Genomic DNA, 20,232 nt, shown 5'->3' with positions numbered 1-20,232 from the left:
CTGCCACGTCCTCGCGGGTACATGACGAGGTAACAGGCACAGAGAAGTAAAGTGACTTGCCCAAGGTCATACAGCAGATGCGTGGCAGAGCCTTGACTAGAACCCAGGTCCTCTGACTCCCAATTGAGGCTCTTTCCACTAGGCCAACGTAAAGATAAGCAGTGATTAATTCAGTAAGGGTAGTGGGGCCCAGGAGCTAGAGTGTGGGGTCGGGGCTTCTCAAAGCTCGGGGTCTAACCCTGCCCATGCCACCCGTGGCTGTGCCCCCCCGCCCGCCCCCCAGGTACATCAACCACTCGTGTGCCCCCAACTGTGTGGCCGAGGTGGTGACGTTTGACAAGGAGGACAAGATCATCATCATCTCCAGTCGGCGCATCCCCAAGGGAGAGGAGGTGAGGGCGTGGGGGAGGTGGGCAGCAGACCTCAGCTGCCCCCGAGGCCTGGGCGATCTTGGGGCGGGGGGAGTGGCCCGTGCGATGACAGTCCCCTTGAGTGACACCCCCCCCCCCGCCCTCTCGCCTTCTCCCAGCTGACCTACGACTATCAGTTTGACTTCGAGGACGATCAGCACAAGATCCCATGTCACTGCGGAGCTTGGAACTGCCGCAAGTGGATGAACTGAGCACCCCCTCGTCCGAGGGATCGGGGGCGGGCAGGCGGCCGGCCCGGGAGTGGAGCCGGCGCCTGGATCGGAGGCAGGCGGTCCCGGCCCTCCGGCCCTCCCCTCTGCCCCGGCGTGGGCAGGGGCCGCCCGGGCCCCGGACAGAAGCAGCCACTGGGCATCTCAGGTTTGGGGTGGGGACGCGGGCCGGGGGAGGCCCAGCCCCGGCCGGGGGGGGGAGGGGGCCGGAGAGATGGGGAGCCCCCAACCCCTACCCCCGCTGCCCCCCACCCTCCCCCAGCCAACTGCAAGGCTTCAAAGAGACTTGACTAAGCTTGACAATCCCAAAGGCCAAGCCACTTTGCCCACTGGGCCCTGCCCCGCTTCCTCCCTCCATTTCTCTTTCTCTTTTTCTCTCTCTCCCCTCTCTTTCTCTGCATCTGTCTCCTCTCCGTGTCCGTCTCCCTTTCCGTCGCATTTCCCCGTTTCCTCTCCGGCCAACGCAACGCAAACGGGAAAGAGATGTGCCCGGGGCGGGGAGGGGGAAGGCTGGCGGGCGGGCGGGCGGGCGGGCAGGCGGGGTGAGCAAACCAGGCCGGGCAACGGGACCCGCCCCCACACCTACCTCATTTAAATGTTGGAATTTTTGCTGTTTTGAAATGTGAGCCCCCCCCCCTCCCCCCACCCCACATCTTCTTACCCTTCCCTCTCCAGTCTGAGCGAGAAAAAGGAAAAACTAAAAAATATATATAGACATAGATATATATAAATATCTTTGTTTTTAGCCACAAGCCGGGGTGGCAGTGGGGGACAGGGGAGAGCGGGGGGGGGGGGGGACACCTGAGTCTTGAGGGGGGGTCCCAAAGCGGGAGGTCTCCCTCCTTCCCCACTCAACCTCCTGCCCCCCCTGCCCCCTCTAGCCTCTCCTTTGGGGAGGGGTCAGCTCGCCCCACCCCACACGCCACCTAACTGCTGCTGGTCTGGCGGGGAAGGGAAGGGGCAGAGGGTGGGAGCGGTGCGGGGTGGGGGAGGGGGGTATTTATCTATTTATACGCGGGATTGTACATAGTCGCGCAGGCCCGGGAGGGGTGGGAGGGGGGCGGCCGGCGGCAAGACCCTCCACCCTCACTCCTGGGGAAAGCAAATGTAAAACTACTAATTTTTGTGCTTTATATATTCTATATAAATATATCTATTTTCTTTTTACAAAACCAGTTTATAAATGGGGGGGGGGGCGGGGCAGAGGCCACACCTGTGTCCATCACCTCCCCTAAACCCCTTCCCCCCCTCCCCCCCCACCCCAGGCCGGGGCCTCGACTGCTGTAAGGTGAGGTGGGGGGAGGTGCGAGGTGGGGGGCCGAGGCTGGGCGCCTCCCATCCCCGCTGTATAGTTGGACTCTGTTATAACGCACAAAAGCAAAACAGCCCCCGAGCTCGTTCTCCAGGCGAACGGCTTCCCCTGAGCAGCCCCCCCCCCCATACACACACACCCCGCTCCCTCTCGGGGGGCTGGAACCCTGGAGCCAGAGGTCAAGGCTCTTGGGGCCGGGGGTCAAGGGCATTTTGTAATTATTATTTTAAAGAAGCATTTGGAACGGGCTGGGGGTGGGGGCACGGGCTCCATTCGGTTCTGTTTGTTTTCGGTTTGGGTTTTATTGGCCGGTCGGGGGGTGCGGGGGGCTTGGGGGGGGGGGGGCACACGCCATGAACGACAAACGTAAACTTCAAATGCTGCTTCCTGTTCTCTTCCTCACTGTATCGGGCCCGGTCGCCACCCCTAGGCCCACCAGACCCCAGAGCAAAGCTGTAAATAGAGCAGCGGTCCTCACCGGAGGAGCCCCGGCCCTGCTGCCATGGAAACCACTGGACAGTCTGAGCGGGAGACCGAGCGAGTCGGCAGGGCAGGCCGGGGGGCATTGGTGGGGCCCCGGGCAGCAAAGCGCTAGGTATCCGCTAGTCCTTGTAGCCTTTAGTGAAGAAACCTTATACAGTTTTTAATTTTTCTATAAACTCTAACACAGCCCCCACATCCCCTCCCTGCCCCCTGTGTGCGGCCTGGTGGGTCTGGGTTCGTGTTTTCTAAGTTCCCTCGCGCCTGTATAACTGCTCCCACCACCCCGTGTTTGTATTGGGTTGGTCTCCACTTGCACATACTCAAATCTTCAGTTCTCCATTTTACAACCTACGTGCCCCCCCATCCTCCTCTTCCTCCCTCCTTTTCTAAAGAGACATGCCCCCCACCCCCCCCACCCCGGGGTGACCCCGTAGGGGGCTTCTGTGTTGTGTGTATCCTGTACAGCGAGATTTGTCCCGGTAACAGCCCAGTACATGGTCCCCTTCCCCGACCCCGTCCGTGGCATGTTTTGTATCAGAAACCATCCAGAACTGTACATAATTTATGTTGCGAGAGGCAAAGGGCAAGTTTTGGATTTTGCTTCTTCCAAGTTTGTTTTTAAAGGACAAATAAAAAAAAAGCATTTTAAATATGAGCACTCTCCTTTTGCTTGCATCTGCCATGCCCAGGGGGTGAAGGATTGAGTTGGAGGGGAGACTGAGGTGTGGAGAGAGGTGGTATAAGAAGCAGCATGGTTTAGTGGGTACAGTGCAGGCATCAATCAATCAATCAATCAATCAATCAATCGTATTTATTGAGCGCTTACTGTGTGCAGAGCACTGTACTAAGTACTTGGCAAGTACAAGTTGGCAACACATAGAGACAGTCCCTACCCAACAGTGGGTTCACAGTCTAGAAGGGGGTGACAGAGAACAAAACCAAAGGTCCTGGGTTCTAGTCCTGACCCTGCCACATGTCTGCTATGTGACCCTGGGCAAGTTGGGCAAGTCATTTCACTTCCCTGGGCCTCAGTTTCCTCATCTGTAAAATGGAGATAGAGTGCAAGCCCCATGTGGGACAGGGACTGTGTCCAACCAACCTGATTAACTTGTAGCTTACCCCAGTGCTTAGAACAGTGCTTGGCACGTAGTAAATGCATAACAAGTACCATACTTATTATTTGGTGGGGAGACTGGGATAGGAGAGAGATGGTATGAGGTTGTGGGAGGGGGGACTGGGATATACAGAGAGATGGAGTAGGATTTGGGGCCTCAGTTACCTCATCTGTAAAATGGGGATTAAGACTGTGAGACCTATGTGGGACAACCTGATCACCTTGTATTCCCCCTGCCCCCCTATGCTTAGAACAGTGCTTTGCACATAGCGCTTAATAAATGTCATTATTATTATTATTTGAGGGGAGGACTAGGATGGGGGACTCTACCCCTTCTAGACTGTGAGCCCATTGCCGGGTAGGGACCGTCTCTATACGTTGCCGACTTGTACTTCCCAAACGCTTAGTACAGTGCTCTGCACACACAACAAAACATATTAACAAAATAAGATAAATGGAATAAATATGTACAAATAAAATAGAGTAGTAAATACGTACAAACATATATACATATATACAGGGGCTGTGGGAAGGGGAAGGAGGTAAGGCAGGGGGGATGGGGGACAGAGGAAGGAGGGGGCTCTGTCTGGGAAGGCCTCCTGGAGGAGAGGCCTTGGGCAAGTCACTTAACTTATCTGTGCCTCAGTTACCTCATCTGGAAAATAAGGAGTAAGTCTGTGAGCCCCACGTGGGACAACTTTATTACCTTGCCTCTTCCCCAGCGCTTAGAACAGTGCTTTGCACATAGTAAGCGCTTAATAAATGCCATCATCATCATCACACAGTAAGCGCTCAATAAGTACGACTGAATAAATGGGGGAGACTGGGATGGGAGGACTTGGGGCTGGGGAGGAGATTGGGATAATAATAATAATAATAATGATGGCATTTGTTAAGCGCTTACTATGTGCCAAGCACTGTTCTAAGCGCTGGGGGGATACAAGGTGATCAAGTTGTCCCACGTGGGGCTCACAGTCTTCATCCCCATTTTTACAGATGAGGTCACTGAGGCTCAGAGGAGTTAAGTGACTTGCCCAAGGTCACACAGCAGACTTGCGGTGGAGCCGGGATTCGAACCCGCCGCGAGGGTAGGGGGAAGAAATAGGGTGAGGTGTGAGATTGGCGTGGAGGGGCCGGTAATTTAGCGGGGGGCGGCCTGAGGAGGCAGACCCTGTCTCCCTCCATCTTTCCCCTCCATGTTCCCGCCCCGCCTCCCCTCAGGCCGCCCGTCGACGTCGCGGACGGAAGTGAGAGCGTGCGCGCGCCCGCGCTGCACCGGAAGTGAAGGCGCGCGGGCGATGGGCGGGGCCGGGCGAGGGAGGAAGCGGCCTGCAGCCAGCCGGCGGACCTGCTGCCCGGCGCCATGGAGACGGTGAGGGGCCGTGGGGGGGCGCTGTGGGGCCGGGACTGGATCGGACCGGATCGGACCGGACCGGACCGGCGCGGGCGGGCGCGCGCGCGCGCGCTCTGGCCCCCTGCTGCGTGGTCACCCGCTCTCCTCAGCCCAACTTCGGGCCTGGGTCAATCAATCAATCAATCAATCGTATTGATTGAGCGCTTACCGTGTGCAGAGCACTGGACTAAGCGCTTGGGAACTACAAATTGGCAACGTAGAGAGACAGGGTCCTTCTCCCCGGCCTGGCATCGGCCCCTCGCCTTCCTGTGCCATTCTCAATCAATCAATCAATCAAGCAATCAATCGTATTGATTGAGCGCTTACTGTGTGCGGAGCACTGGACTAAGCGCTTGGGAAGTCCAAGTTGGCAACATAGAGAGACAGGGTCCTTCTCCCCGGCCTGGCATCGGCCCCTCGCCTTCCTGTGCCATTCTCAATCAATCAATCAGTCGTATTGATTAAGCGATTACTGTGTGCAGAGCACTGTACTAAGCGCTTGGGAAGTCCAAGTTGGCAACATAGAGAGACAGGGTCCTTCTCCCCGGCCTGGCATCGGCCCCTCGCCTTCCTGTGCCATTCTCAATCAATCAATCAGTCGTATTGATTGAGCGCTTACTGTGTGCAGAGCACTGGACTAAGCGCTTGGGAACTACAAGTTGGCAACATAGAGAGACAGGGTCCTTCTCCCCGGCCTGGCATCGGCTCCTCGCCTTCCTGTGCCATTCTCAATCAATCAATCAGTCGTATTGATTGAGCGCTTACTGTGTGCAGAGTACTGGACTAAGCGCTTGGGAACTACAGGTTGGCAACATAGAGAGACAGGGTCCTTCTCCCCGGCCTGGCATTGGCCCCTCGCCTTCCTGTGCCATTCTCAATCAATCAATCAATCGTATTTATTGAGCGCTTACTGTGTGCAGAGCACTGTACTAAGCGCTTGGGAAGTACAAGCTGGCAACATATATTCTCCTTCCTTCTACTTTTGGGCCTCTACTTAGGGCCTCCCCCTCGTCCCCCTCTCCATCCCCCCCATCTTACCTCCTTCCCTTCCCCACTGCACCTGTATATATGTTTGTACATATTTGTTACTCTATTTATGTTGCTTGTACATATCTATTCTATTTATTTTATTTTGTTAGTATGTTTGGTTTTGTTCCCTGTCTCCCCCTTTTAGACTGTGAGCCCACTGTTGGGTAGGGACTGTCTCTATATGTTGCCAACTTGGACTTCCCAAGCGCTTAGTACAGTGCTCTGCACACAGTAAGGGCTCAATAAATACGAATGAATGAATGACAAGGTGCCAGCTGCATCGGGTCACCCACCACTGAGTGTTGGGGGGAAGGGAGGGGGTGCAACCGGACCTCGGGATGTCAGCCCACTCCGGGGGTCCCCGGGTCAGCCCAGGGAGGCTGGAGAGCCGTTTACTGTTGCCGCCTTCCCGTGAAGCCCCCAATCCAGCCCCCCATTGACCGCTCAACCTGCCAATCTTCGGCTCCCTGGGCCTTCCTGCTGGACCCCCCACGGCGGGTTTAGGGGTAGGGGCGGCCCGGCCTTCCACAGAGCATCCCCAAGTTAGGAGCAGTTCCTTCAACTGCTCCTTGGAGAAGCAGCGTGGATCAGTGGAAAGAGCACAGGCTTAGGAGTCAGAGGTCATGGGTTCTAATCCTGGCCCTGCCACCTGTCAGCTGTGTGGCTTTGGGTGAGTCACTTAACTTCTCTGCGCCTCAGTTCCCTCATCTGTCAAATGGGGATTAAGACTGTGAGTCCCAAGTGGGACAACCCCCCAGCGCTTTAGAACAGTGCTTGGCACATAGTAAGTGCTTAACAAATACCATCATTATTATTATTATTCAAACAATGAATTGATTGAAGCAGCGTGTCTCAGTGGTAAGAGCACGGGCTTTGGAGTCAGAGGTCATGGGTTCAAATCCCAGCTCCTCCAAGTGTCAGCTTTGTGACTTTGGGCAAGTCGCTTCACTTCTCTGGGCCTCAGTTACCTCATCTGTAAAATGGGGATTAAGACTGTGAGCCCCCCGTGGGACAATCTGATCACCTTGTAACCTCCCCAGCGCTTAGAACAGTGCATTGCAAATAGTAAGCGCTTAATAAATGCCATCATCGTCATCATCATTGAGGAATTGAAACAGCATGACCTAAGGGACAGAGCCTGGTCCTGGGAGTCAAAAGGACCTGGGTTCTAATCCTACCTCCGCCACTTGGGTGTTGTGTGACCTTGGGCAAGTCACTTCATGCCTCCTGGGCCTCAGTTACCTCATCTGCAATATGATGGTAGTAATTCATTCATTCAGTCATATTTATTGAGCAGTTACTGTGTGCAGAGCACTGTACTTAGTGCTTGGGAGAGTACATTGTAACAGTAAAAAGACACATTCCCTGCTCACACAAAGCTTAAATAATTATAATATGGGAGGAGGCTGTGCTTGACAGGGAGAGAGCAGGGAAAAGCCACCCAGCCAATGGTCCTGAGGGGAGCAGCATGGACTGCTTAGTACAGTCCAAGCGCTTAGTACAGTGCTCTGCACATAGTAAGCGCTCAATAAATACGATTGATGATGACTGTGGATTGGAAGCTGGGTGGGGGGAGGCCATCACGGAGGCTGAGAAAATAGTCCAACCAGGACACAACAAAAGCTTGGACCAAGTAGGTGACTGTCTGGGTGGAGAGGAACAGGCGGAGGTGGGAAATGCAAAATGCAAACCGGCAAGATATAGCAGTAACACAAATGTGAGAATTGACCCCATTTTGGGGTTGGGTTCCTGGGTCTGGGACAAAGGTGGTGTCATTGACAAAAATGGGAAAGCCGGGAGGAGGAGCGGGCTGAGGCGGGAAGAAGAGTACGTCGGTTTTGTACGAGCAGCAGGACATCCAAATAATAATAATAATGGTATTTGTTAAGCGCTTACTATGAGTCAAGCATTGGGGTAGATACAAGTTCAAGGTCAGACACAGTCCCTGTCCCATCTGGGGCTCACACTTTTAATTAGGAGGGAGAATAATAATAATAACGATTATGGTACTTGTTAAGCACGTACTATGTGCCAAGCACTGTTCTAAGCACCGGGGTAGATACCTAGGTAATGAGGTTGTCCCACGTGGGGCTCACAGTCTTAACCCCCATTTTACAGATGAGGGAGCTGAGGCACCGAGAAGTTAAGTGACTTGCCCAAGGTCACCCAGCAGACAAGTAGCGGAGTTGGGATTAGAACCCACGTCCTCTGTCTCCCAAGCCCATGCCCTTTCCACTAAGCCATTCTGCTTGAATCCCCATTTTATACATGAGGAAAAGTGAGGCACAGAGAAGTTAAGTGACTTGCCCAAGGTCGCACAACAGGCAATAATAATAATAATAATAATTATGGTATTTTTTAAGCACTTACTATATGCCGGGCACTGTTCTAAGCGCTGGGATGGATGCAAGCAAACGGCTTGGACACATTCCCTGTCCCACAAGGGGCTCACAGTCTCAATCCTCATTTTACAGATGAGGTCACTGAGGCCCAGAGAAGTGAAGTGACTTGCCCAAGGTCACACAGCAGATAAGTGGCAGAACCGGGGTTAGACCCATAACCTTCTGACTCTCAGGCCCAGGCTCTATCTACTACGCTTTGCTGCTTCTCCTTTTTAATAATAATAATAATAATAATGGCACTTATTAAGCGCTTACTATGTGCAAAGCACTGTTCTAAGCGCTGGGGAGGTTACAAGGTGATCAGGTGTCCCACATGGGGCTCACAGTCTTCATCCCCATTTTCCAGATGAGGTCACTGAGGCACAGATAAGTGACTTGCCCAAAGTCACACAGCTGACAAGTGGCGGAGCTGGGATTTGAACCCATGACCTCTGACTCCAAAGCCCGGGCTCTTTCCACTGAGAAGGCAAGTGGCGGAGCTGGGATTAGAATCCAACCAAGGCCTGTTTCAGGGTGGAGCCGTGGATTGTAATAACTCTGCCAGTTGGAAAACCCTTCCACTGATGGCAGGGATCATGTCTACCAACTCTGTTCTATTGTATCCTCTCAAGCACTTAGTACAGTGCTCTGCACCCAGTAAGCTCTCAGTAAGTCACATTGGTTGATTGTAAGCTCTGCACACAGTAAACTTTCAGTAAAGCTCTCCCCCCACTCCCCCTCTCCTCCTCCTCCCCCTCTCCATCCCCCCCACCTTACCTCCTTCCCTTCCCCACAGCACCTGTATGTATGTATATATGTTTGTACGTATTTATTACTCCATTTTACTTGTACATCATCATCATCATCAGTCGTATTTATTGAGCGCTTACTGTGTGCAGAGCACTGTACTAAGCGCTTGGGAAGTACAAACTGGCAACATATAGAGACAGTCCCTGCCCAACAGTGGGCTCACAGTCTAAAATATTTATTCTGTCTATTTTATTCTGTTAATATGTTTTGTTTTGTTCTCTGTCTTCCCCTTCTAGACTGTGAGCCCACTGTTGGGTAGGGACCGTCTCTATATGTTGCCAAATTGTACTTCCCAAGCGCTTAGTACAGTGCTCTGCACACAGTAAGCGCTCAATAAATACGATTGAATGAATAAATGAATGAAATCACATTGGTTGACTGTAAGCTCCTTCACTAGTTTGCAAGGGAGGCCAGGGAGCGTATAGACCAACTCTGTTGAATTGTCTTCTCCCTGCCCACAAGAAGCGCCTAACAAATATCATTGCTTGATTGAGGAGGGAGCATCCACAGTGTTGAGGGGTCAAGGAAGGTTAGAACAGAGAAGAGCCCGTCAGACCTGGCTACAAAGAGGCCGACAGTGACCAGAGAGAGTTCAGTTTCAGTGGAACGCAGGGGTCGGAAACCCGATTGCAGTGTGCCCGAAAGAGAGCTGGGAAAGAGGAAAGGTGGGCACTGCGGATACTGCAGAACCCAGACCGAAACCTTGGATGGGACGGGGATCCTGAAGATGGGGTGTGAGGTGGTGGAGAGAGGGCCACCTTAGATCTGAGGAGACTTGGGTATGCTTGAAGACTGAGTGGAGGGAGCTGACAGCATGAGGGAGGGGAAAGAAGCAGTGAGTAGAGATGGGCCTGGGAGTTAGAAGGGCATGGATTCCAATCCCGGCTCTTCCAGTTGTCTGCTGCGTGGCCGTGGTCAAGTCACTTCACTTCTCTGGGCCTCAGTTACCTCATCTGTAAAATGGGGATTAAGCCTGTGAGCCCTACGCCGGACGGGCGACCCGATTTGCCTGTATCCACCCCAACACTTAGTAGAGCAGCAGCCGTGGCTCAGTGGAAAGAGCACGGGCTTTGGAGTCGGAGGTCGTGGGTTCGAATCCTGACTCCACCACATGTCTGCTGTGTGACCTTGGGCAAGTCACTTAACTTCTCTGGGCCTCAGTTACCTCATCTGTAAAATGGGGATTAAGACTGTGAGCCCCACATGGGACAACCTGATCACCCTGTATCCTCCCCAGCGCTTAGAACAGTGCATTGCACATAGTAAGCGCTTAACAAATGCCAATTATTATTATTATTATTATTATTACAGTGCCTGGCACATAAGTGCTTAACAAATACCATAATAATAATAATAATAATAATAATGAGCAAGGGCTTGTGGGAAGTGGGAGGGAACGGGGTCAGAAGAGCAGGCAGAGGGAGTGGGTTTAGGTAGCAATCAATCAATCAATCGTATGTATTGAGCGCTTACTGTGTGCAGAGCACTGTACTAAGCGCTTGGGAAGTACAAGTTGGCAACATATAGAGACAGTCCCTACCCAACATTGGGCTCACAGTCTAAAAGGGGAAGACAGAGAACGAAACCAAACATACTAACAAAATAAAATAAATAGAATAGATATGTACAGGTAAAATAAATAAATAAATAGAGTAATATTATAAAATAATATTAAATAAATAGAGTAGCAAGAAGGTGACCTTGAGGAACAGCAGGAGACGCATGAGAAGCAGCATCTAGTGGATAGAGCACAGGCCTGGGACTCAGAAGGAACCGGGTTCTAATTCTGGTTCTTCCACGTGTCTGCCATGTGACCTTGGGTAAGTCACTTCACTTCTCTGGGTCTCAGTTCTGTCATCTGTAAAATGGGAATTAAGAGTGTGAGCCGTATGTGGGAGAGGGACTGTGTTTAACCTGATCAGTTTGTATCTATCCCAGTGCTTAGAATAGTGCTTGACGCATAGAAAGTGCTTAACAAATACCACAGTTGTTGTTATTGTTATGAGGAGGAGGGTCTACATGACGGCACTTTGCCGTCACGTGTGTATTTTTGGGCGAATCTCTGAGTGCATACCTCTGTGTGTGGGTGAGTGTGTACATGCACAGTTCCTCATAAGTGTGCCTGGGGGTGCCCACAGGAATGCCAGCCTCTGCCTAGGCCCCAGTGCGAATGAGGAGCAGTCATAATTCCTGGGAATTTGCAGGGTCTTTATTGTCAAGTGCTGTTCATTCAATTCAATCGTACTTATTGGGCACTTTGTGCAAAGCACCGTACTAAGCGCTGTGGGCTCCGTTTCCCTCCCCACCAGTCCAGGGGTGAGGATGACACAAGAGAACGATCAAGTCCAGAAAGGGCCAGGGACGAGCCTTGGTTTCCATAGTCAGCAGTGTGGGCACGTGTGTGGGTGTGCACATGCGTATGTGTGTGTGAGCTCATGCCTGTTTCTCAGCCCCCGGAGCCTATGGGCCTCTGCCCAGCTGACTTCCGTTTTTTTCCCACCCCTCCAGGCCCCGGTTCCCGAGAGCGACATGGAGAAGGCTACCCTGACCTCGGAAGGTGAGAGCCCCTCCGGGAAGGGCCTCTGGAAGCCGGGCCGAAATTCAGCTCGACCTCTCGCTCTTCCAGGGGGCGGGGGGGGGGGGGGGAGGAGTTAGGGGAGGGGGAGGTACCGGCCGTCCTCCAAACATACCTCATCCGAGTTGGCTTGTGTGCTTGGCCGGCCAGAGCCACCTCGGTCACTTGGCCAGGCCCAGCACTAAAATTAGCCTTTGTGCCGCCTGGTTGTCAGGCTGGCAACTGGCCCTGGCGAGAGCACCCACTCCCTCCCGCCGGCCTGCCTTCCTTCCTTCCTCCCTCCCTTCCTTCTTTCCCTTCCGTACTTCCTTCCCTCTCTCCCTCTCATCTGCTCTCCCTCCCCCACCAAAAAGATATTCAGGAGATGTTAGCCAGGAGAGGAAGCCAGTGGCAGGTGGCCAGCCCAGTGACCTCTCCCACCATCCCTGCCCGAGGGGTAGAAAGGGAGTTGGTTGGGCTGGGGGTGTCTGGGGGAGAGAAGACCTCCACCTCAGGGACTTGCAGACATATCGGCTCGGGGTGGAGGGCCTGCGGGTTGGGGAGGAGATTAGAAATCAGCAGAGCAGGATGCGGCAGAGGGGAGAGCATGCAGACAGTGTCCGGAACTAGCCCAATGGGGTGGGGCTGGCTGGGTGAAAATTCAGCAGAAGAGGATCCGGGGGGTCCTAGTGACCCCTCCCATGGATGAACAAGGGGCTGCTGCCAAAGCAAGGGTGGATGGCATTCCTGGGCACCACTGCCAGGGTGGGCTGTGAACTTCATAGCCAACCCAACAACGAGTGCCCCCACTTCAGGGGAAAACAAAGATGCTCCGAGAGGTGGAATGGGCTGGGAGTTTGGAGCCAAGAGGGTGGGCGGAGAAGGATCCCGGATTGGGTTCTTGCTTCCCTTGCCTTCCACCCGCCCCTCTGCCCGCCTCCTGCCCTATTTTTTCCTGGTCCCAGCACAATCCCAGCTGAGAGCATCCCCAGCCTGCACCCCAGTCTCTATTCCCTGGTGTGGGCTGCTCCCTGGACAACCAAGCCTCATCTCTGATGAACTCAGAACAAGGGGAGACTGGTGCTGCAGCAGGAAGGAATGAAGTTAGACATCAGGAAGAACCTCCTGATCGGAACAAGCAACTGAAGAAGGCTATGGGCCTCTTTCCTGGAGAAGAGCTCCTTTCTCTCCCCCACCCCGATCTTTTGGGGGTTGAATAAATGCCACCCTGAGGCCTGGACCTGTTGGACCTCTGACCTAAGTCTGCTCCCCCGAGATGGAGCTGGGTTGGGTGGGCTGGGCGGAAGGAGTGGGGAGGAATTCCCAGGACTCTGCCACTCACTCACTCTGACCCCATCCACTCCCCGCTCTCCCCCGACCCCCGTTACCCACAGAGACCCTTGAGGCTAACGACGGTGTGTACACCTGCTTCATGAAGTCCCACCGCTGCTACGACCTGATCCCCACCAGCTCCAAACTGGTCGTCTTCGACACCTCCCTGCAGGTCAGCAAGGCCTGAACCCCCTTCCACCTACCCAGCCCTCCCCAGGCCCCGAGGCTCCCTCCCCCACCCTTTCCCGTTTCACCCAGGGACCGCCCCCCTCCACTCTCTGCCCCCTCCCTGCCCGTCTTCCTTCCTCCTCCCAGTCAGACGGTCTGTACCCACCCCCCGCAGGTGAAGAAAGCCTTCTTTGCACTGGTCACGAATGGGGTGCGGGCCGCTCCGCTCTGGGACAGCAAGAAACAGAGCTTTGTGGGTAGGTGGGGCTCCCTGCCTCTGGCAGGCATGGGGTGGCTGAGTCACACAGGGGACGTTGGAGAAGGCGGACACCCAGGGCCCCCAATGAGAGACGGTTTGCTGAGCCAGTGGTCTCTGTCTGCAGGCATGCTGACCATCACGGACTTCATCAACATCCTGCACCGCTACTACAAGTCGGCCTTGGTGAGGCACCCTGGAACCCCGCCCCCCAAAGGACCCTACCCTCAGGCACCCTGCCCCCAGGACTCCGGCCAGCCCCAACCCCCATCGACCTCCAACCACCATCATCATCTCTACCTCTCCTTTCAGGTGCAGATCTACGAGCTGGAGGAGCACAAGATTGAAACCTGGAGAGGTGGGGGGGGCCGGGGGGTGGGGTGTTGTGGGGAAGGGGGTGGGGGGGAGTTGCAGGGAGGGTAAGGAAGCGGGTTGGGGGGAGGGGGAAGTGGGTGGGGATAGGCGGGAGCAGGAGGCATGAGAGGGAGGCAGATGCATCGGAAGAATTTGGTCCCTTGGTGTCTTGCGGTGTGTAAGTTCTGCCTATGCCTCCTCCTGTTTGCTCCCCTCCCCCGTTCCCTCGGCTCCCTGCTTTCCCCCTCTCCCCCTTCCCCGGCCCCCCGCAGAAGTGTACCTGCAGGACTCCTTCAAGCCACTTGTCTTCATCTCTCCAAATGCCAGGTGAGCCCCTGCCGGCCACCCTCTTGGCCGAGGGGGAGGTGGGTGGGAGAAGGGGAGGAGCTGCCTTCCTAGCTCGGCAGCCGCTCTCCGGGAGGGTCACCCCCCGCCACCCGAGGCCAGCCTGACACCCACCCCACCTCCCACCCCCCAACCCCGCCCCAGCCTGTTTGACGCCGTCTCCTCGCTGATCCGGAACAAGATCCACCGGCTGCCGGTGATCGACCCCGACTCCGGAAACACGCTCTACATACTCACTCACAAGCGCATCCTCAAGTTCCTCAAGCTCTTCGTGAGTGGTGGGGGTGGGGTCGGGGGCATGGGGCACGGAGGGACACGTAAGGGTGGGGGCCGCCGTGGGAGGAAAATTCATCGTGGACTTCCCCGGCCCTGCGCGAGCAGAAGGCCAGTCATCACCCTTCACCCTTCTGTAGCGTGGCTCAGCCCAGACCCCCAGTCCTGCACCTGCCGGGGGGTGGTCAGCTGGACAGGACCTGACCCCAGCCCCTCCTCTCGTGCCCCGGTGCAGATCGCCGAGTTCCCCAAGCCAGAGTTCATGGGCAAATCCCTGGGGGAGCTGCAGATCGGCACCTACGCCAACATCGCCATGGTGCGCACCACCACACCCGTCTACGTGGCACTGGGCATCTTCGTGCAGCATCGGGTCTCCGCCCTGCCCGTGGTGGACGAGAAGGGTGAGGGCGTGGGGCAGGGGCCAGGTGGGGGGCAGGGGGCGGGTAGGGGAACCTGGGGCTCCTGCTGAGCCACCCCTCCTCCCGGCAGGCCGCGTGGTGGACATCTATTCCAAGTTTGATGTCATCGTGAGTGTCCAGGGAAGGGGGCGGGGCGGGGGGACAAGACGGGGTGGGCTCTCCCTGTGATGGGGAAGGCTGGGAGGTCCCAGGGAACAGGGGGACAGAGCCCCGCCAGGCAGGTGCATGTCGTGGGTGGGTGGGTGTGGGGCAGAGCCACAGCCGCCGCTCCCTCCCCTCCGGCCTCCCAGCAGCCTCCGGGCCCTCCCCTCTCCCTCCCCTGCCCCCCGCCGCCCCGCAGAACCTGGCCGCTGAGAAGACCTACAACAACCTGGACGTGTCCGTGACCAAGGCCCTGAAGCATCGCTCGCACTACTTTGAGGGCGTCCTCAAGTGCTACTGCCATGAGACGCTGGAGACCATCATCAACCGGCTGGTGGAGGCCGAGGTTGGGGAGGACCAGAGGGGATCTGGTGGGGGGTTGAAGGGGGAGACCCGGGGAGGAGGAGGAGATGGGCTGGCACGCCCAGGCAGCCGCCGACCTCTCCCCTCCTGCGGGCCCCGGGCCAGGTTCACCGGCTGGTGGTGGTGGACGAGCACGACGTGGTGAAGGGCATCGTGTCGCTGTCGGACATCCTTCAGGCCTTGGTGCTCAGGGGCGCCGGGGAGCCCTGAGACGGGGGAGCGGCGGCGGCCCCTCCAGACGGACTGGCCCGTGGACGACTGACCCGCGGGGCCTTGGGCTCTTTTCCCAGGTGCCTGTCCCCCTGCCCCCTCCACCCTCCATCCCCACCCAGTCACACTTCCCTTGCCCACCCCTGAGGTCAGCCCAGCTGTGAGCTGGATCACCCCCCCCCCCCCCATCTCCCCCACCACCCAAATCCTCTCCTCAGGCTAGTGGGTTCTGATCTCTGAGAGATCACCAGCCCCCCCAGGCCCCCGACACGGGTCCGGGAAATGCTTTGTAAAAATATTTTTATTCTTCTTAGTGCAAAATGTGTATTTCGGAACCCGGGGGGGCGGGATTGGGGAGGGCAAGTGGAGGTGAAGCAAGTAATTAAAGTGAGTGAAACCTCCCAGCCGCCATCTCTTGTTTGCTTTGGTCTGTCATCACTGGACACCCCCACCCCCCGCAAGTCCAGTTCCCAACCACCCCCGTGCCTTCTTCCTCCCCGTTGGGCCCCTCCCTATCTTGCCCTCATCCACCATGCTCTCCCTCCCCTATTCCTCCCACCCCACCCCCCCATTCCCACCACTTACGCAAGCTCCGATCCTGCTGAGCGGGCACTGCTGATGGGTCCTGCCGAGGCTGAGCAGTAAATCCCTGTTAGTGCCGCCGCTGCCTCTCCTCAAAGGCAGAAGTGGGCCCGGGGTTCCCAGGGTGGGGGCGGAGCCAGGATCCTCCCTCTTGCCTTGGCAGGGCCAAGGAGACCCTGACTGAGTTGTGGGTGAAGGGGCCTGAGGGCTGTGGGGACAAGGAGAGGCCCCCAGAGGAGGCCCGTTGACCCCCCACCCCCACCGGGGCCCCCAGGCTGCCTCGGTCTCCAGATCCTTGGGGGAGGAGTGACCCTGCCAGCCCCACCCTTCCCCAGGCTCCACGCAGCACATTCCTGCTGAAGGGGGAGGCTTCCCGGGCATCCATGGGTGAGGGAGGGCGGGCCTGGGGGGGCACAGCATCCTCAGGGAAGGAGGGGGCAGAGGCTTCAAAAGCCTCCAAGGTCCAGCTGGTGGGGTCCAGAGCCTCTGCACTCAAGGCCCTTTGCTCCCGCCAGCCAGGTGGGTACCTGGGGGTCCCGGAGGGCCAGCAGCCTCCACCCGGGGCAGGAGGCAGGGGGCTGACAAGCCTTCAGCCACCCCACTTCCCTGCCCCCTCCTCTTGCTTGGTGCCAGACTCTGTCTTGGAGCCTCTCTATCGGCCTCCCCCAGCACCTGCCCAGGGAAGCGGGGAAGCCGGGAGCCCCTGCCTCAGGATCTTGGGGTAAAATAGGGCTTTTCTGTTTGCTGTTGGTGTGGGGGGAGGGGGGTGTCCAAGCCAGCCACCCCCAGGCCCTGGCCTGACTGGGTTTCCTGGGGTGACGGAGGGTGAAAGGGAAGGCTGCCCCCAGATTTTAGCCCCTGCCCACTTCCCCAGCCCCAAGTGAAGTTGACAGCAGCAGGGGGTGGGGGTGCCAGGAGAAAGCAGCCCCTCCCTTCCCTCCCCGCCACTGCCGCTCGGTTGCCATGCCTCGTTGCTAAGTCTCCCTCAGAGTGGTGGGGTTGGCGTGGGCTCCTCTCTGTGCTGGCATTGCCATGGTGAAGGCGGGGGCACCTGGCGCGGGCCTGGGCGAAGGGGGAGCTCAGCCTCTCCCTCCCCCACAAGCCCCACTAGCAGGGTCTCCGGTCCCCTTGGAGGGGGTTCCTCCCTGCCCCCCACCCTCTTCCCCTCAACCACTGCCGGCTCTGGGGGCAGGCGTGGCCCCCAGGATCCCGGCATCCCCATCCTCGCCCCACCGGGCCGGGAGCCTCGGTCCTGGGGGGCAGCTTTGACGCAGGGAGCCCCCTCCCCGCCCCCCCACCCCCATTGTCTCTGCCGGCTCCTCCTCCCCCCAGCTCCGTCGCCGCCAAAAATAGACCCACGGGCTCCTGTCCTTCCCTCTCCCGAAGCTCCGTGGGTGTCCCACCCCGCGGGGGAAACTGAGGCCGGGGGGGGTGCAAAGCGGGGACAGAATCGGGGCTCCCGGGAGGGAAGGGGTTAGGGGAGGGTGAGTGGCCGCCCCCTCCTCCCTCTTCCCATCCCCAATTCGAGGCCCCCACGGGGGGCTGCCGTGGGCACGGGGGCGGCAGCTCCGTGTCACATGGGCGCACATACCCAGGCACGCGCGCGCACAGGCAAGGACTGGCACACACACACGTACACACACACTGACACCCCCACCCCCGTCCATCCAGGCGCACACACGTGCTCGGGCGTCGGTGTCTGTGTGTGTCTGTGTGTGCGTGTGTGTGTGTATATATAGCTGCCGGTCCTTGGGCCCAGCGCTGCGCCGCGGCTGATCCCGGCTCCCGGGCCTGGGGGGTGGGTGGGGGGGTGGGCGACCCCGGGGGTGGGTGGGGCTGGGGGTGGGCAGGATGCTGGCGGGCCCGCTGCCGCCCCGGGGCCCGGGCAGCCCGTCGGGGATCCGGGAGGGCGACCCCCGGGCCGCGGAGCCGAGCGGCTGCCTGTGGGTGCAGGAGAAGTCGCGGCTGGTGCTCATCGAGGTGAAGACGGTGTCCTGTCACTTCGGTCGCCGCGCTCCCCCGAGGCCCCCCATGGACCCCCGAGCCGGACAGCGACCCCGCCGCCCCGACGACTGCCCGTGAGTGCGGGGGAAGGGGCGGGCCCGGACCCCGGGACCCCGCGGCCGGGGCGCGGGAGGGAGGGTCTCCCCGCTTCCCAGCGGCTCAGCCGGGTCCTCCTTGCCTCCCCCAGGTTCGGGCCGGGCCCGGGGTCCCCGGGGTCCCCGGAGTCCCCGGCGCCTCGGGCCTGGGGTCCCCGCGTGCTGCGGGAGGCGACCAACCGGGGGGCGGGACCCCCGGCCCAGCCGCGGCCCCGGGAGCAGGAGAAGCGCAAGGCCGCCTCGCAGGAGCGGGAGGTCAAGGACACCGAGAGGAAGCGACGCAAGGCCGGGGTCGGCGGCCGGAGCCCCCCGGCCCGCCCCGAGCCCCCCGGCCCCGAGCCCCCGGGCCCCGGCTGGGCCCCCTGGCGCCTGGCCTGGCCCCGTCCGTCCGGGCGCACGCCCCGTCCTTCGGCCGTCCAGCCCCGCGGGGGCCCGGGGGCCTGGGGCTGGGGGCGGCCGCCGGGGCCCCCCAGCTACGAAGCCCACCTGCTGCTGCGGGGCCCCGCGGGCCCCCCGCCCCGCCGCCGCCGCCCGCCCCGCCCGGACCGGCCCCCGCCCTACGTGCCCCCGCCGTCCTACCACGGCCCCCACCGGACCCTGGCCGGCCCCCCGAGGAAGCCGGACCCCCGCCTCTCCCGGGACGGGCTGGGGGCCGGGACCGGTCGCCCGCGGGTGGGCCCCAAGCCCCCCGCCCCGGGGGACCCCGCCCCCGCCCGGCGGGACCGTCCCGGGGCTGAGCCCGGCGCCCGCCGCGGAGGAGGAGGAGGAGGGTCCGGGGTCCCGCCGCGCCCCCTCCCCCGAGCCCGGCCCGGCCCCGCCGACCGGGGCAGGGCGGCCCGGCCCCCTCGGGCCTGGGCTCCGGGCCCCGGCGGGCGGCCCCCGCGCTACAGCCAGACGCTGCCGCGGCCCTGGGCCCCGGGGGGCACCGGGGGCCCCGGCGGGCCCCGCGGGAGGGAGCCCCGCCGCCCGCACACCCTGCCCCGCGCCCCGGGCCGCCCCCGCGGGCCCGACGGGGTCTTCGTCATCGACGCCACCTGCGTGGTCATCCGGGCCCAGTACATCCCCCCTCCCCGCGCCCGCCGCATCCCCCCGCCAGGGCCCCCCCGGACCCCCGGACCCCCGGAGCCCGCGGCCCGAAGGCCGCCCCGCACGGAAGAGGCCGAGGCGGGACCGGCGGGCGAGGCGGGAGCGGCCTTCCCGTCCCCCGGCCCGAGGCCGCTGCAGAGCGGCCGGCCGCCGCGCCCCGCCGGAGGGGGCTGCTGCCCGGAGGGCTGCCCGGCGGAGGCGGCGCCGGCGGAGCGCGCCGCCCGCCCCTCGGGGCTCCCCGCCGGGCCCGGGCGGCGGCTGCCGGGGCCGGGCCCTTACGGCGGGGCCCTGCGGGAGGCCGTGTCCCGCATCCGCCGCCACACCGCCCCGGACTCGGATTCGGACGAGGGGCCCGAGCGGGCGGCCCCGGGAAACTCCTCGGACGGCAGCGACACGGAGCCCGCCGGGCGAGGAACCGGGGACACCGAAGCCAGGGGCGGCCACATCCCCCACGGGCTCAGCCGGACCGAGGAGGGCTGCTTAGGGCCTGCAGCCGCCGGACCGGCCCCGGAGGGACGAGGGAAGCCACACTGAGGGGCAGGGGGGTCGGCGGGGAGGGGGGGGTCCTCGCTCCTCCCCCTCCCCTCTCCATCCTCTCCTCCTCCCCTCCTGAGCCCCTCCCACCCCACCCCTGGACAGGCCCGGCCTTTCTCTCCCTTCCCAAAGAAACGAGATGGACAAACAGCCGCCTGCCCTTTCATCATCATTATTATTATTATTCTTTGAATTCCTTTCGGAGGTGGGACGGGAGGGGATGAATTCGTCCATCCACTCCAGGCAGGGGACCCGGAGGAGGAGGCGGACTTGGCTTGAAGGTTGAAAAGGGGAGAAGCTTGAATGGGCTTCAAATGGGGCGGGGGAGGGGGTTGCTCCAGATGGAGAGGAAGG

The 20,232-nt window shown here is 59.6% G+C and overlaps 3 protein-coding genes across 3 annotated transcripts in view; all 3 read left to right on the top strand.

The window, feature by feature from the left end:
* The window catches only part of KMT2D (lysine methyltransferase 2D), a 32,131-nt gene extending 31,303 nt beyond the window's left edge, over nucleotides 1-828 (top strand). Inside the window, 2 exon segments of the mRNA XM_038752039.1 lie at nucleotides 284-392; nucleotides 530-828. Of these exon segments, the coding sequence (XP_038607967.1) occupies nucleotides 284-392; nucleotides 530-622 (202 nt within the window). The 3' untranslated portion in view covers nucleotides 623-828.
* A 4,013-nt stretch (nucleotides 829-4,841) lies between these two features.
* Nucleotides 4,842-15,981, top strand: PRKAG1 (protein kinase AMP-activated non-catalytic subunit gamma 1). The gene is made up of 12 exons (XM_038752438.1): nucleotides 4,842-4,921; nucleotides 11,671-11,719; nucleotides 13,111-13,220; nucleotides 13,392-13,473; nucleotides 13,600-13,658; nucleotides 13,785-13,830; nucleotides 14,099-14,153; nucleotides 14,316-14,442; nucleotides 14,680-14,845; nucleotides 14,934-14,971; nucleotides 15,204-15,350; nucleotides 15,473-15,981. The coding sequence occupies exons 1-12, from the start codon at nucleotides 4,913-4,915 to the stop codon at nucleotides 15,575-15,577; spliced, it is 993 nt and encodes a 330-aa protein (XP_038608366.1). The 5' UTR covers nucleotides 4,842-4,912; the 3' UTR covers nucleotides 15,578-15,981.
* A 2,029-nt stretch (nucleotides 15,982-18,010) lies between these two features.
* On the top strand, nucleotides 18,011-19,895 carry DDN (dendrin). Its single transcript, XM_038752038.1, has 2 exons — nucleotides 18,011-18,237; nucleotides 18,351-19,895. Exons 1-2 carry the CDS (start codon nucleotides 18,011-18,013, stop codon nucleotides 19,876-19,878), a joined length of 1,755 nt encoding a protein of 584 aa, XP_038607966.1. The 3' UTR covers nucleotides 19,879-19,895.
* Nucleotides 19,896-20,232: the final 337 nt, after the last annotated feature.

The sequence above is a fragment of the Tachyglossus aculeatus genome, chromosome 10 (assembly GCF_015852505.1).
Source record: "Tachyglossus aculeatus isolate mTacAcu1 chromosome 10, mTacAcu1.pri, whole genome shotgun sequence".
NCBI classification, from domain to species: domain Eukaryota; kingdom Metazoa; phylum Chordata; class Mammalia; order Monotremata; family Tachyglossidae; genus Tachyglossus; species Tachyglossus aculeatus.
This window is presented reverse-complemented; position numbering and strand designations above follow the sequence as displayed.

Excerpts from the sequence above, each read along its gene's own strand:
- PRKAG1 (XM_038752438.1), top strand. Across the intron at positions 11,720-13,110 it reads GGCTACCCTGACCTCGGAAG|AGACCCTTGAGGCTAACGAC; the intron begins GTGAGAGCCCCT and ends CGTTACCCACAG. Across the intron at positions 14,443-14,679 it reads TCAAGTTCCTCAAGCTCTTC|ATCGCCGAGTTCCCCAAGCC; the intron begins GTGAGTGGTGGG and ends GCCCCGGTGCAG.
- DDN (XM_038752038.1), top strand. The coding sequence starts at position 18,011 with ATGCTGGCGGGCCCGCTGCCGCCCCGGGGCCCGGGCAGCCCGTCGGGG. Across the intron at positions 18,238-18,350 it reads CGCCGCCCCGACGACTGCCC|GTTCGGGCCGGGCCCGGGGT; the intron begins GTGAGTGCGGGG and ends TGCCTCCCCCAG.